Consider the following 16735-nt stretch of genomic DNA (forward strand, 5'->3'; position numbering starts at 1 on the left):
CAGTCCAGTATCTAGCCCACTTTTCTAAATCACTATGCTACCAGGACCCAAGTCATTGTTTGCAAAACAATGTGGGAAGATAAGAATAATGGTATGTTGGCATCACTGATTCCCTTAAAACTAGTGTAGGAGGGAGTGTACTGGGGTAGGTATTCCCCGGAAAGTATCCATGAACATACTGGAAAGCACTATCATAGCTCTGAGTGGGTGTATTTATTATACATACACTAATAATTCCTGGGCATCTGTCCCACTCCTTTGTATTTAGGTCATCTGGAGCTGAAAGTATGTCTCACTTGCTCCTCCATGGATACAGCCCATAATTTCTGTCTCTCAAAATTCCATCCCTACTATTATTACACATAGATGCTGCATGTACAAATATAGATACAAGGGGCAGGGGTATACGCGCACATCACTTACCTGGTTGGAACTACTTGATCCTTTGGTGGCTACGGCTGGAACTTGTCCCATGGCTGGCTGATGGTCTGCTTGTCTCTGAGATGGTGCTAGGGAATTGGTCATAAGAATGCGCTGAGCAGCCGTGACAATAATATCTGCCTGAGCGGTGGGTTCAGCGGCCGTGTGCTGACCTGCTGTTCCATGACTCATCTCAGTTGCTGGTGTCTGGGTAGTTGTCATGTATGTCATTGTAGCCATGGCGGTTTTCTCCCTGGCAGCTACAGGAGGAGGCTGGAGTTTGTCATCAGCTGTGCTGGCAGGGAGATGAAGCTTCTCCACAGGGATGTGATACTTATCCATAGATATGCAAGTATGGAGGTGTGGCTTGTCTATAGGCACATCTGTTGTGGATGGTTCCCGGCTAAGCAAAGCACCTGTATGGAGAGGAGTGTGCTCCCAATCCCCAGGGCCACCTGGATGGGAGGGGAAGTGGTCCTCGTCCCCCACTGTTCCAGTATGGAAGTTGGAGTGGTTCCAGTCCACCTTTGTGCCACTATGCAGGTCCCCAGGCATGCCAGTATGCAGATGGGGCTGGTCCCTGTTTCCAGGTGTACTACGGTGTAGATGACTGTGGTCCCCAGGTGTCCTAGTGAGGTCCTGGTCTACAGGTGCCCCACTCTGGAGTTGATCCCCAGGTGCCCCACTCTGGAAGTGGATTTGGTTCTCAGGAACATCCGTATACAGATGGAGCTTGTCTGGAGCAGCCCCAGCAGAGAGGTGGACCTTTTCTATAGCTATACCAATGTCAGTCTCTCTGTAATTTGTACAGTCAGAATGAGCATCTCCTGGCTTCTTCTGGGACTGAGTAGATGCTTGCTGTGCGGACTCAGCTAACGCTAAGGCCAGCATGCGTGCTGCGTTTTTCGGAGGAGGAGGAGGGATAAGAGACACAGAACTGACAGGAACAGGATCCTGGGGGGAGTCGAGGGCAACTGCTCCTAATGGGGGGAAAATTGAGAGAGAGAGATTTGTTACTCTGTAAGGATAGTGACCTAACCCTACAGACCATTATAAAAATAGATGCTTTTCACAGTAGCATTTCCTTGATGTGAAATACTTTATCTTCTGTCCCACATGCAAATGTTGCTGAATAGTACAGCTGTTCAGCAGGAAAACCACACCAAGAGATTGTCTAAAGGTTCCTCTTGCATTTCTAGAGAGGTAGGAAGTAGGTAAGGCAGAGAACGAGACCCCCTTATAACCAATTTAGACCACATGCTTTGGGGCTGAAAAAAAGACCCTTCTTCAAGTGTTGGCAGGTGGGTTTTTTTTCATTGAGTGTCTTAGGTGGTCAATTCACTTGTTAACTGATACGCAAGGGTACGCTAGAGAGAGTTTCATTTTATGATAGGATGAAAAAAAAAAAAAAAAGACAAAAGGGGGGCACATAAGGTATTGTGGAAAGTATCCAAGAATTCTGTGATGGAGGGAAAAGACAGAGAGGTTTCTACTGAGACCTTAGCAACCTGCATCGCCCTGCAAGATACTCCCTCTGATTTAGGATCGGAATCGAGGCGTATTCCCCTCTCCTAAAAGGCACGAAGAGAAGTTTCTGGGAGCAGGTCCCTTTAGAACTTAAAGAAAGAATGGAGGAAAACGCACTGTACCTGGCTGAGTGTGTCCAGAAGGTACAGTCTTATTCTGGCTGCTTGGCATGGGTCGCTCCCCTTCTTCTTGCAACTCTGGCTTGGCAGCAGTCACCTGGGTCTGGGCCTCTTGGTGGCATCCCTCACCTGCTGCCATCTCGCTGGCTTTCAGGGGCAAAGACATCCTCTGGGTTGGGGACCTGTTTGTGGCTTCGTTGACGCTTTTGCTCCAGTTTGGAGAAGCCGCATTCCCCGCAGCACTAGGCATCCCTTCACATGCTTGTCTGGGCAGCGTCAAAGAGACTGGCTCTGATATAGTCACCAGCGGAGACTTGATGGGCTTTCGGCCCGTCTTAGGTGAGAAGGCATGGGCGACCTTCTCCGAGAAGGAGTGGGTTTTGGATTCTTTCTCCTCAGTTGGGCTCAGGTCCAGAGTAAAGAAGGGACTCATTTTCTCTTGGAAGGGGGACACTGGTTCAGAACTTGTGGCACTGCCAGGGGTCTGACTCTGGCTACCAGACTCCAAATCCTTCTTAGCTACGCTTGGCTTGTCCCTGTTAAAACCCATGGACTCCAACAGAGAGATGCTGCTAGCCAGGCACTCGGACTCTGCCTTGGGTGGACTGCACTGAAAAGACATAGGGTCAAAATCCAGGCTAGCTACTCCAATATCCGGTGGGCTCAGGTCAACATCTTCTGCTGACCTAGGAGAGATGAGGGCAGGAACATGAATCAGCCCCTCGTCCCCATCGCTCTCATTGTCATGGGGCAGGTTATCATAAGAATTGCAGCGGTTCATGGTCCCCAGGAGCTCCCCATTGAAGGAAGCAGACAGTGCATCGCTACTGGACCTGGGTCTTCTAGGCCGGAACAGTTTAGATTCACCTAGCAACAAGGACATGGATAAGCATTAATAGGGCACTAGATAAATGTTCATTAAAAACTGCATGAGGCCATGACTTACGAGCTGTTTTTGTTGATTTAGTTTAAAACTCTGCACAATAGGACACTGATCTCAGTTGTGGTCTCTTGGCACTAAAGTAATACAAATAATAATAAACCAGTGCAGGCTAACTTGGGTTAAAGGGAGTGTGGGAAACTAACGTAGATGTACTTGAAACCATTTACTAGGATAAAACAGTTGATAAAACTATTTAAGTTTAGTTTGCCTGGATGATGTAGGCTCAATCAAATGGTTTTGAGACCAAAACAGGGTTTTAGAAAACGGTTCCAAAACTAGTTAATAAATGCAGTCGAAGTCCCAATATGGTCTAGTCACGAAAGTGAATGTTAAACATAAGCAGATCTGATACAAACACGGTCTTAATAAAAGCAGGTTTTACTTTTTGATCCTAGAAGGAAAATAACATGTAGTAAAGATCTCTGAAGTGCACTGCATCGGCCCATGGTACCACATGAATGCGTAAGCAAATCTAGTCCATTAAGCATTTCTGCAGAACTTCATTTAGTCATCTAATCAAGAAAGCTATATGGTCGATAGCTATGAAGGAGCCGAGGCACCGTCACAATTAAGCTTACATTGAGCACTGCACGTCAGTAACTTTAGCAAAAATCTCTGAAGCATATGAATACATTTGGCAATAGAAAAGGTTTTAGGGTCAGTCTCTTTTTGCTTTATCAGATACTCAGATATTATGGTGGGGAGTGGCAGTAAAACACTCAGATTTCAAATGCATTTTAAAATTGAATTATTGCTATATAAAGGCCAGACGGGGTCACATTTACTAGATAGTTCGTTTTGGTTTTCCACCTCTGTGGTTGGGGTTAATTTAGCAATGCTATTTCTTGGTCAGTACTGCATTATAGTAAATAAAACGTATACCAGTCTCACTATCCTTTCTTTTTAAAAATTAGAATAAGGCAAGGGTTACTAGCTTTGTCACCCTTGAGCACCAGAGCTGTGCAGGCAAAACCCTGTATTGTAGGTGCAGGTATACTGGCAAAACTGCTTTTGCTGGGGGAGTGGAGGAAGACAGGAAGCTGGAATCAGCTGTGTGAGCAGAAGCTGAGTTTCGCTTGTATATTATATAGGGATACCCATACTAGCAAAGTGCTTCTAGTGTAGACCTGGCCTAAATTTTAATGCTTGTGAAATGAAGTCCATTGAATTTTCCCAGCTTATATAATACTACTTCACCTTTAGAAATGGCCCAAGGAGCAAACATCCATTGTTGTAAGTTTTTACACAACTTCCAGTAAAAACTAGGTGAGTCCAAGCTAATTTCACTTTTGACCTACATAGGAGTTGCACGTTCAAGGGGAAACTTGCTCTGACGTTAATGAGCTCTTCCTTAGAGGATGAAACCAGCCTGACTTTGACACCATGTGTCAACTAGGTTCCATGAAACATCACAGAGCCATGTAAAAATCTGCTTTGTAACATTTAGTTCTAAAGCAAGAACAACTCCTATTGACCTCAGTCACACTGGATTGACACCATTAAGTTGTTGGTACGTGACTGCTTATGAGTTACATGCACTAACAAAGGTAGACACACTGAAATATGAACACATTGTGACCCTGTTTGGCAACAGATGCACGGATTCCAAGGCCAGAAGGGACCATTGTGATCATCTCATCTGACCTCCTGTCTAGCACAGGCCACAGAGATTCTCCAATATAATAGGATGTCTCGTGGAAGACTGGGCAGTTGCTCGCTAAAACTGATTTTACAAGAGAAGGCATAGGACTTAGTCATGGACACCACCATCTACTTTATGAAGTGCTGTAACATTCACAGGTCTATAGAAATGTCACACTCCCTTTTACACTTTGTGAGCCAGTTGTTTTTCTATCTTACCATCAACAGCATGCAGAGAAGTGAGAGACTCTTCACTTTTAGCTGAGCGCAGGGTCCCGCTATCTCCTCTCCCACCTACAGAACCAAACGTAAAAGAAGCATTTTTATAATCTGCCATGTGCTCATGGTGTGAAGATAGATGGGTTTCTGCCAGCCGTACCACTCGCTCCAATCTAAGCAGCTTTTCTACTCTCCTACGTGCTCGCACAAAAGCTGCAGTCACAATTGTATGCTCTTTGTATCCCATACCACAATTTATACTATTGGGCATTTCTACAGTGTCTTCCATCAAAAAGGAGCTTTACACACACAAGTGAATTAACAGAGGTGCCAAAGGTTAGGTGGTGGTAATATTCTCCCCTACAAAGGGAGAAACTGACAACGAACTGTTAATCTCTGCAGAGGGATGGGTTGGGAAGCAAACTGGCCATAGGTCCCCAGCCCTGATGCCTTTTGGGGGAGAGGGTGCAGGCTCATTTGAATCTGAAGAATGGGTAAGGAGCCCCATAAGATGATGCCCCTTGATCGGGCAATGGCAATGTATCCCACTGATCCATCGGTGTAATTCAGAGTAGTCTGAAGGCTGCTCTAACTTTCACCATCTACCAGTGGCTGAGGATCACTGGAAGCTCTCAGCCCCTGTACTCTAGCAGCTGGAGAGAGGCATGGTAACCTCTATGTAAGCAAAGGATGCTCCTCTACCTGCTGTATCAGTTTGTGGTGGTAGCACAGTGCAAAGCAGCCAAAGGCAGGGAAGAACTCGGGCTGCATATTTTGTGGGCACAGAATAAGCATTATCTTTGAAGTACTGGGGAAGTCTGTGGATACTTCTGAAACCACTGCCATGAAATATACAAGGGTTCCCTACTATGGCCAAGGTGGGACTTTCATCCCCTCTCTCTAATTTCATTTTATACTAAGGAAAATTTGCAAATCATTCAAAGTTACTGAAAACTATAAGGTGGTATTTTAAGAGAAGCTGGAGAGAGATACTAGATGGATATACATAAAAGGGGGTTGTGGGCAAGGGAGAGGCACATCTCTATCTACATCATATTACACACAGTCTCAGAGTCTAAATGCTTGTCTATATGTGGAAGTTTATGGGCATTACTATAGTAGTATAAACTCCCTTTTTTTCTATGGAATGAGGGCCCTTTTCCAGGTTAGTTTATACTGCTCCCCAAGAGAGACAAGCTAAACCAGAAAAACACACTCTTAGGCTACGTTTACACTACCCGCCTGAATCGGCGGGTAGAAATTGTTGGGATCGAATTATCGCGTCTCGTTGGGATGCGACATTTGATCCCCAAATCGCCGCTTGTACTCCACCAGGGGAGGTAGGAGTAATCGCTGTCGACGGGGGAGCCGTGGAGGTCGATTTGCCGCCGTCCTCACAGCGGGGTAAGTCGGCTCCGATACGTCAAATTCAGCTACGCTCTTCGCGTATCTGAATTTGCGTATCTTAAATCTATCTCTTCCCCCCTGTAGTGAGGACGTAGCCTTATTGTGGAATAAGAGTTATACCTGTTTAGTAATGTCAGTAAACTTTCCCAAGAACACTGAGTTGTCAGTCCTGAATCCGTTGGGTTGTTTTTGTAACAATGACACCCCTGGATAAGGTCTGGATCTAAAAGCATGAACCTCTACTGCCTCAGCTAAAGAACTCAGGTTCCATTAATGAAAGGCTGTAGCGGGCCATAATCCACGAATAGAGGTTTGAATCTAAGCACTGGAGGGGAACAGAGAAGCATACTAAGTGTGGGTTACTTTCCCAGCAGCAGCCTGTTTGCTAGGAACAAAGGGAACCCTACTCACCTGCCAGCGCTATGGCTTTCATTTCGGAGGGCTCACTTGGATTGCGCTGCAGTTTCCGCTTGGAGACAGAAGAGGATTTTCCCAGGTTGAAGAAGGAGCGCCAACTGCCAACAGGGGATTTCTTCATCTTGTTGGGCGGTCTTTTTCTGGAGCAAGAAAGCAGAAGGGGGTTTGCATTCAGGATGCGTTGCCAGTCACTTAGTCTTACCAACCAGACCTGATTCTTTCTACTCCTGGCATGCTGGCTTTGGCAGAGAACCTGGTGCTGAAACAAGGCTGAGAAAACTAGACATATATATTTCAGCAGCAGAGAATATTTATGCTTCTCTATCTGGAAAGGTCCAGTCCCAGAACTTGTGGGGTCAATTCCATTGAACAAAACTGAGCTCCTGTATAAAGGACATTGGTTTCCTTTTTGTAGCAGGGCAGTTGGAATGCTGTTCAGGCCTGGCGCCTTAAAAATTCCAAGTCTGAATCAAGAATGCCTCTTATTTTATACGCAAATGTACCTGTTCCCTTAATTATAACTAAACTAAACATAGCATGAAAGGGATTTGAGAGAATTTGATTTGCATTATAAAAACTACTTGACCCCACACCGCATCTCCTAAGTCTCCAAGCACACGTGCATGAATCTCTGGCGGGACGGAGGGAGTCATATGGCCAGCTCACTCAAGGCATACAACAAACATATGGCTCAATTTACACCTCAGATGTCTCTGCATGTGTCCTGCTGCACCCTCATGGATACAGAACAACCCCATCCCCACTGGGGGTGGGAGGCGGACTATGTATTGCAAGCAAGGCTTGCTGAGGTCAAATGGCTGTAATCGTTAAAAGCCTGCTGAAACACACAGTGATGGAAAGTAAAAGACTCTACCTTTCAGATGGAAAGTCTATGACGGTGTGGAATTTCCCCTGTAATGCAGCAGGGCCTTCTCCCACTTCAATGTATTTACTGTCTGCCACTATAGGGGAGTTGATCTGGGCTTGCGTTCTTGCTTGTGCCTCCTCCAAGGTGAGCAGCTTAGTTGAGGGCGAGGACACGAGCAGTGATTTGGGGCGTGATAAGGAAGTGTGACCTGCAAATGAAAACCAGAGTCAAGGAAGAGAATCAGAGAGGAGCAGTAGGAAAAATAAGGCCCATGGATAGATTATAGCATTTCCTGAGCCCTTGGAAACCCAAGAAAAGGCCAACATAGCTTCTATTAGTTCTGCCATAATGGGTGTGTGTGTGTGTGTGTAACAGTGGAATTAATAATTGGCAAAGTCTTATAGGATGTAATTGGGAGGGAGAAAACCATTAGGATTCTGTATCAATTACTCTAGAAGCCTACAGGACTTGATCTCCATTCTATAGGGGTTTGCTTTTAACCATCTCTGAATTCTAGGGCTAGAATATTTTCAGTTCTCCTATAGGCTGGTACAAAACCCTGTACAGAAAGGTGTCTGTTTTCTTTCTAATTGCTGGTTTTACTTGCATTCACCAACCTTGGTTCTAGCTCAGAGTATGGGGGGGAATGGTTAGTTCTAAACATTTTAAATAGGAGTGATTTCAATCATACATACTAGTTGCAAGCATATTTGTAACATTTTAAATAGCTCCCAACAAATACTAGGACAGAGTGTAAATAAATTAGGAGTTGGACTGTTTTATGGCTGTAGTTGTTTTTCCCCTTTTTCTTTATTGCTACTTAAATAAAGTTTTGGGTTTTGTTTCTTTAAAGTGAGTTAAACACTTTTTTTTTTTTTTTAATAAGATAAAATTACTTCCCAGGACTACAACCCTGTATGTCAACTTTCCTTGCAGAGGAACCTGTTACAACAGAGCTAGTTGATAGAGTGGTTTAGTAAATCATATGCAACCCTGTTACGATAGCCCTCCTGCGCTTAGGAGTATGAATTTTGCCAATGTTAACATGATTAGCCCTTGCCAGCTTACTGAACACCACAACCCTGCATAAAATGTGCATGGAGGCCCTTGTCTGCACTGCTCTTTGAGACATGTTTAAAAGTTATTCTGGGCTGAACAGGTTTCAGAGTAGCAGCCATGTTAGTCTGTATCCGTGTTCTCTGTGCTGAACAGTGGCCCAATCCCCACACTGGCTTGGAAAAATGGTATAGAAAACATGTCCTGGCTCAGGCTGATCAGCAGTGGTCACTCAAATCATGTTAGAAACAGTCTTCAGTATCACCTAAAGAGATTCTTGCCTGGAAATTTCTACCACAAGCTTATGCTCCAATACTTCTGTGGCACCTTATAGACCAGGGGTAGGCAACCTGCAGCACGCGCGCTGATTTTCAGTGGCACTCACACTGCCCGGGTCCCAGCCCGGGGGGCTCTGCATTTTAATTTAATTTTAAATGAAGCTTCTTAAACATTTTTAAAACCTTATTTACTTTACACACAACAATAGTTTAGTTCTATATTATAGACTTCTAGGAAGAGACCTTCTAAAAACGTTAAAATGTATTATTGGCACACGAAACCTTAAATTAGAGTGAGTAAATGAAGACTCGGCACACCACTTCTGAAAGTCTATAACAGTGGTCGGCAACCTAACAGGACTCTTTGTCGCTTTTTATAGATCCAGACTAACACGGCTACCCCTCTGATACTTGACACCTAAAGAGATGCACACTCGAAGCACTAGTAATGTGTACACTTCCATCAGGAGGTGTGACTGCAGCTTGTGTATACACACTCAAGCTAGATCCTGGGTACATACTGGAGCTGGCTTGAGTAACGGTACTAGTGATGCCTCAACAGCATGGCCGGCAACACAGACTGTACAACCCCACCCAGGACACAGTGTATGTCCTCAAGCTGCCATCTTGTACGGCTGCACTGGTACCATTGTTCAAGCTAGCTAGATCAAACCTAGCTCAGATGTGTCTACATGTGCTGTAATCATACCTGCCGAGTGCAGTGCAGACAGCCCCTTACAGGATGCTACATGCTGTCTCGCTCCTGTAAAATGTTCCCTGAGCTTTGCTACTACCATATGACAAGCCCCAGCATCTTGCTCGCCATTGAGACACATTGCTGAGAGCAACCAACAAATCAAAACAGAGACTGGTTTGCTAATTGGTAAATTAAACACAGACCATTTTGAACTCAGATAAACATGCTGAGAACTTGAGCCAAATAATTGTCTCCCCCTGGAAGAAAACAGCCTGGACCAGGTATAATTAACACTGAAAGATCAGCTAGAATCATGGTGGAAATATGCATGTATCGCTCAACAAGGGCTCTTATCGTAACAGCTGAGCAAACCCCTCACTCCTACTGCTTTATACTTGCCTCTTGGGTGGAAAGCTGGACTGACAGCAAATCTACTATGCTGAAGACAATGAGGCCCTAACACGGAAATGAAAAGCATCAAATACACTGGCAAACAGCTTAACTCTGCCCATAGTTAGTGACAACTGCATTGAAAAAAGCCCATTTTGTACTACGGATGAGCTACATTAAATCAGCTACTTGATATTTTAATATCTATTAGATACATGTATGTTCAACCCCCATGATGTATTACTAACAAATGGAGTCAAATTCCTCCCTGGTGTAACTTTACTGACTTCATTGGGGAGCTAGCAGGCATTTGCAAGAAATGGGAATTTTAGTTTTGCACTGTGACCATTTTCTGCACCAAGAAAAGCCTTCACAGACTGGACTCGTTGTGTTTTGGTGTATCTCACAGAGGAGTGAATGCAGAACTCATCTGTCCAAGTGGAGCTATACCTTTAAGGAATCAATACTGGATTATCATCTCTGCTGAATTGTAACTTTGTCTAAAATCTGTGTGGAGCTGTTAGCAGTTAGGATACATTTTACAGGCTAAACAAATTAGTAATGCTTTAATCATTCCAATGCCCTGTACAATATGGTTCAGTTCATTGCTAGGCCCTCCAACCTCATTGGGTGCCTCGTAGCCTCACCCCATAGGTCGGTGGTTCTCAACCTTTCCAGGAGACTTACTGTGCTCCTTTCAGGAGTCTGATTTGAGCCCCGAGTGGGTAGGGCTTGGGCTTCCACATGTGTCTTAAGCTTCAGGAGGGGCCCTGCCTGCCACCCTCTAAGGCCAGCCCTGCACTTGAGACCCTCCTAAACCCATCCCACAACCCCCCGTGTTGAGAAACATTGATAGTATATAGTGCAGTATAAACAAGTCATTGTATGAAATAATAGTTTGTACTGATTTCACTAGTGCTTTTTAGGTAGCCTGTTGTAAAACCAGGCAAATATCTGGATGAGTTGATGTACCCCTGTTTGAGAACCACTGCCAAAGGTGGGAACTGGCCACTAGTTACAAGAATATGGGTAGAGTTGTGTGGCTAACAAGTCAGAGCCACGCTAATGAATGCCTGCAGGCTCCATGGAAAATGGATCCTTTAATGTCTAAGATTTAAAATGTTTCTTATCAAAAGTGGGGCCCAAAATTCCAAATGTGGGTGTCTAAAGTTAGGCACCTACTAAAGTGGCCCCATTATTAGAGGTGCTGAGCACCACCTCTTCCCACTAGGGTCAGCGGGAGCGGTGGCTACTCAGTATGTCAGCGTGCCACACTTTCAGCACATAAGCTTGAAAATGCTGGCCTTGATGGCAGGAGTATGTACCATACTGCACAAGCCTGTGTTGCAAAGACAACTTGAAGGGAGGAGCATGCAGGAGTGAAAACTTGGTAATAAAGCCCCTTAAAGGTTATCACAGACCTTCCACAAGGGAAAAGCTACAACTGTGCCAAGACAGAGAAACATGCGTGAATCACAGGAATAAAGAGCAGTAATTGTTGATGTCAAATTATTAGGCCCAATTCTACAGAGCACCCTTGATTCCTATTGATGTCAATGGGAGAGGAAGGTTGTCAAGACCCCAAAACTCAGGCCACATCTATCAACTTTAGGCACCCATCCCTGAAAATGTTGGCCTTTTGTTTTTACTGTAAACACTATTCCAAATTTCTACGGGAGAGGCTAGAGTTTTTCCTAAAATCTTCCCCTAATTTTACTACAATTAAACCCCTCAAGGAATGGACATACCTGCCCCGTCTCGTATGACTGAGCTGAGTTTGGAGCTGAAGAGGACATCAACGTGATTCAGGATAAATTCCACCACCACGGACTGGATTCGGACCTCCATGAAGGCAGCTGTTCCACTGAAACAGGCAGACTCTATCTGTTTCGATCTAAGGAAATGCATGGTGGATTAAACTTCAATGTAAATTCACCATGGGTACGGGCTCATTGAGCATACGGACTTGCACTGCTGCGACCAGGTATATACCACCACTTAGGGCAGGTTCCATAAGGGATCCAGATAGCACTTTAAGGACCAGATTCTCTGCTGGTGTAACTCCCTTTGTTTTCAAAGAGCTGGAGAAATCATCACGCTGAATTTGGTGCTGTGATGACTTCAGTCTAGATCTGACTCGATGTCAATGGCAACAGTGTCCCCCTAGCGGAGGGAGGAGCAGCTGTTGCAGGCCAGACTGAGGTGAGTGATAGAGCTGCATGTCGAAGGCTTGCCTGTTTTGTCCCCTTCCCTCCATGTGCACTTGAAGTTGACAGTGCAATTACATGAACAAGCTCACTGTAGCGTTTTAAATAAACTTTTCCCCATGAGCTAGGAAAATCTCCAACTAGCCCACCAACATTCAAAAGTAGCCTTAAGCAAGAGAAAATCGCCAGGCAGAAGAAACTGGCTCACACACGTTAACTGCCCACGAGGGACTCTCTGACTCAGATATCTCAGGATGGTAATTGGATAGTCCAGAAACTAGCACAATAAAACAAGGAGGGGAGGGGGGGGGTTGGTTGTTTTGTGTTTTAAGTAAGGTTTTGAAATTAGTGATGGCATTGTACAATTGTCCCTCTGGAATCTCCCATGTCAAAGTTTATCCAAGGTCTGGCAAGATCATTTACATATGTCTGAAACCTACTAGAGGTGCTGGGGGCGCTGCTTCACCTCCTGGCTTGAAGTGGTTTCCATCATATATAGGGTTTACAGTTTGGCTCAATGGCTCTCAGCACCCCTGAAACCTACTAGTATATATATCACATCCCAGTGCAGCAGTCTGTCTAGTTTAATGTCAGTGGTGCCACAGAATGGAACCAGTTTTCCTGCATGACCAAAGGAGACAGTATCCACGTCTAACCGAGGGAGAGGGAAAAAAATGACATTGGAGGGAAAAAGTAGGCCTGATTCTCCATTCATTTACACTACTGCAAATAAGGAGTAATTCTGTCAAAATCAGTGGAGTTACAATGGTGAAACAGGCCCAGTGGGCCCACAAGGCCAGCTGCTGTAGTTCCACTGACGTCAATGAGAATGATGCTAGTAGAAGACCTGGCCAACATGTCCAGTCTCAAAGCACTTTCTCCGGAAAATCTCCCACTGAAAAACCCATAGCAGTTGTGCCTGAATAAGAATTGAAGAATCAAAACCATAGGGGTTTTTCTGGGTGTTGACATTTAGCATCCTCTTGGGAACATAGCATGAAATAACCTCAGCATGCAGTGTTTACTTGGCAGAACAGGTTTGAAGCGTGTTTCAAATGTAAAGGTGAGAGAAAATCCAAGAGAAGTACCTTAGTAGGTTTGGCGCCAGACAATTGCTAAGTTCTTGGTATGCATGTTTGTGATGGAGCAGTAATCTGCTAGATGAGCCAAGTGCCTCATTAGGAACTCCAGTGTCCTGAAAAATGAGAACGAGATGCAAAAATCTGTTAACTGATAGGCAAACGTTCAACCCCCATTGGCAAGCCTTGCTGCAATTGGCCGCACAGAAAAACACAATGAATTAATTGGTATTTGCTTGGAAGCAACAGGAGGAATGATGTGCCCTAAGCAAGACAATAACGTTGCCTCAGGCAGATAATTACAGCCTGACTGTCAAACTGAAGAAACATATGCACTTGTTAGATTTAACAGAACACAAGGGCGGGCAAACAAAACTTGATGTAGGCAAAAATACCTGCAACTCCACTAGCTTAACAGGCTAGAGAACCAGCTAGTCACTCTGGAGTTCGTTACTTGGCTACTCTACCACAATGTTGTGCAACAGAAATAAAACATTTGCTCAGGCAGAGCCTTGGGTCTGATAGGTTTTGCAGCATGCCCAAGAAGTTCTCTCAGGCTTTTGGGAAGGGGTTTATTTTATTCTCTCTGTGTAAGGTAGACGATGCTTTTATTTAGGAACCCGAGTAGCATTTAGTGGGAGGCTGCTTTGAAAATCGCAGCTTTAAGCACCAAGACAGGATGATCTCTGTTAAGTTTTGTACCGTGTATTTCAGTTTATGGGATGGACACCTGCAGATATATATTTATACATCTAAATAAGATACAAGCTTGGAAAGTTTCACCCTGTATTTACACACTCAGAGACCATTACTTTTCAGCAGCACAGATGGCAAGCACCCCTGGGAATTTTCAGGAACTAAGTGTTTTTATTACAGCCAGCAGTGGGGGTCAGTGCTCCATGGTGCTGGTGTGGAGCACTGAGGGTACAAGAGAACCTGCTCTCACACTAACACAACTGCTGATGTGCAGCCCCCAAGTTAAGTCTGCTCAATCACTTAGTAATAGCACAATAAACTTTAAGAGGTGAGTTGAGTGCAGGATCTCAAGTCTCCCCAGACCTGTCCTGTCTTCATTTCTTCCCTGCCTGGTTTCTCTTTGCACACGTGCCCTGTGCAAAGACATGTAGGGATAAAGCCTTATGCTAAAAAATCTGCATTTACTGGCGATGAAATGGACAAAACCCCATGAGACTTGCACTGCCCTTCCATAGCCTGTGCTGCCAAGCCCTACCATCAGCAGCCTGGAAACTCTTGCTTGGCCGACGATTATTAGAAGAATAAAAATGCTCTTTTCTTCCAAAAAGGCTGCACAGCCAAGCCTCAGGAATGTTTAGGAGGAAACCTCAAGTGAACCACCATCTCTGCCAGTCACCACTAGGGGGAACACTTGCAGCAGAGTTATCTCCTGTGAAATGTGACTGCTCTCACTCCCTCCTTATCTCTCACCTGGGTTTTTATCCTTTCCTAGCCCCCTCTCTGTTCTGAGAACAAGGCTGATACATCAGAATCAGACATTAGGGCAGAGAGTGATTACAGAAGCATCACCGGTCACAGCTTAAATAAGTGAGGCGGGGCTGGGAAAGACAACAACATGCTTTAGATTGATGGGGATTTCCTAAATGGGGCTTTTCATGGGAGATTTTAACTACAGTGCTACTCTGTCCTCCCAGTGCAGATGGGATCGGGTGGCAATACGAAAGCCCAGGCACTGAGATGAATCAAAGGAAGAACCTCACATCCAACCCACTCTGAATTTCAGTGTGAGAGCAGGGAGAGGAAAGCTCAGAGTTGAATCTAGCCAAATTTGCCCTTAAGGCTCTGATCCAGAGTCAGACCCAGAACAAGAGGGGCTGCTTCCTGGCTCAGCTGCCCACGATATTTTGGTGCCATCAAATCTGGACCTTCCACTTTGGCCATTCCTAGACCTAACTGGCCAGGGTAAATGGGCACAGAACAGGAGCAAGACTGCAAGCTGAGGTATCCCCAGCCCCCTGCCATGAATGACGGGAGGCGGCTGGGGCACATGAAGGTAAACGGGAAAGAGGCACAGAATAGAAAAAACCCTGTGAATTAAGGCCTAAAGGGGTACAAGGTTGTCCCACAATGGTGTAAGTAGTTAGGGTCACCCTTGAGACTGCTTTATGGCACACTGACATCACAGCAACCATCAGAAAGGCCATGCTGCCCACCCTGCCAACAGGACAGAACTTGCCCCTGTAAAACAGGCATGGTCCAGCCAGTTACTGCACACTCCAGTGTGGGGATAGTCTACGGTATAACTGAGGGCATTTGAGGCCACACTGGGGAGAGTCCCAGGGGGAAAGGAGAGGGGTTGGGGGGCTGCAGCATGGCATGGCAGTTCACTAGGACAAAAAAAGAGGTTCAGATTCTTATGCTGCTTTTCCAACTGCCAAATTCCCAAATGCTCCCTCCCTTTCTGTAATGCATGTGGGAGAGCAGTTCCTCTCTGCTGTCAGCAGAACGACTTCCCTGTCAACCCTGCTAGTTAAACACATGTACTGCCACAGCTGCACTCCGTGCAACTTAGATTAGTGTCTCTGCCGTGCTGCCTTTTTCACATTATTTCAGATGCTGCATCTTCATCTGTGTCACCAGATTAACTGGCCTTACTGGGCAAACCCCTGACAAAGTTCTGATTCTCCTGCTACTTGCTTCATTCCTCTCCCTCTTACTTCAACCTACGGTTTTTGTCCTCATTAAAAATATCCTGGGCAAAGTCTCACCACCCACCTCCTCTCTCCATAATGAAATCGGACTACTTGGCTGTGATGGGCTCTGTATTCATCCCCTCCTGGCATGCTGTATAGAGTAAGGCAGATAAGATGTATGTACAGTATGTGTCGTTACTGATCTAATTAAAATATAAGTCAATGTTATGCAGTCAGCAATCCTTCCAAGTGTGCTCAACTATGCAGGAAGAATGCGGCCATCTTAGGTGGGGAAAATCAGAAAGCACACAATCATATCAGCCTTCCCTTCATAAGTGATGATTGTATAATGGCCAAACAAGTGACACCATCGTGCTGCAGCGTAAGTCCTAATATTTAGCATAATGTGATTTCAGTTTAGTCTGCATTGGTGACCTTCGTCCTGGACAGGCTGAGGATGGAAAGCTAGGGCCCTGGTGCACTGTCAGAGCAGAACAAAGAATGAAAGTGTGAGGTGGGGTAAAGCTATGCACACTAACCTGTAGTGCGGTGGGGGTAGTTGCTGGATGACATCATGAATTTTAACCAATCGCTCTTCATCTGTAGCAGCAGACACAGCATCCTGGAACAAAACAACAAATTAAGGTACGAACACTGGGCGTTTGCTAATGCAAATGAAACAGTTTGGATGGCGCGCAGTTTGCTGGCATTTAGATTTGTAGGATTTACCTTCCCACCGAAGCCTTTAGGCTGCCCCCTTCACCATGGTATTTGTGTACTGAGGAGGTGGGCCTGTGT

The 16735-nt window shown here is 45.2% G+C and overlaps 1 protein-coding gene and 1 long non-coding RNA gene across 3 annotated transcripts in view; one reads left to right on the plus strand and one right to left on the minus strand.

The window, feature by feature from the left end:
* LOC135976094 (uncharacterized) overlaps positions 1–16735 on the plus strand; it is an 84441-nt gene that overhangs the window by 58433 nt on the left and 9273 nt on the right. The gene's annotated exons all lie outside the window — the stretch shown is intronic.
* The window catches only part of ARHGAP32 (Rho GTPase activating protein 32), a 410242-nt gene that overhangs the window by 8567 nt on the left and 384940 nt on the right, over positions 1–16735 (minus strand). The window contains 9 exon segments of the mRNA XM_042851949.2: positions 424–1400; positions 2070–2933; positions 4870–4944; positions 6688–6833; positions 7568–7769; positions 11731–11876; positions 13278–13293; positions 13296–13384; positions 16477–16559. Coding sequence (XP_042707883.2) covers positions 424–1400; positions 2070–2933; positions 4870–4944; positions 6688–6833; positions 7568–7769; positions 11731–11876; positions 13278–13293; positions 13296–13384; positions 16477–16559 — 2598 coding nt within the window.

Source organism: Chrysemys picta, chromosome 16, assembly GCF_011386835.1.
Source record: "Chrysemys picta bellii isolate R12L10 chromosome 16, ASM1138683v2, whole genome shotgun sequence".
Classification (NCBI taxonomy): Eukaryota; Metazoa; Chordata; order Testudines; family Emydidae; genus Chrysemys; species Chrysemys picta.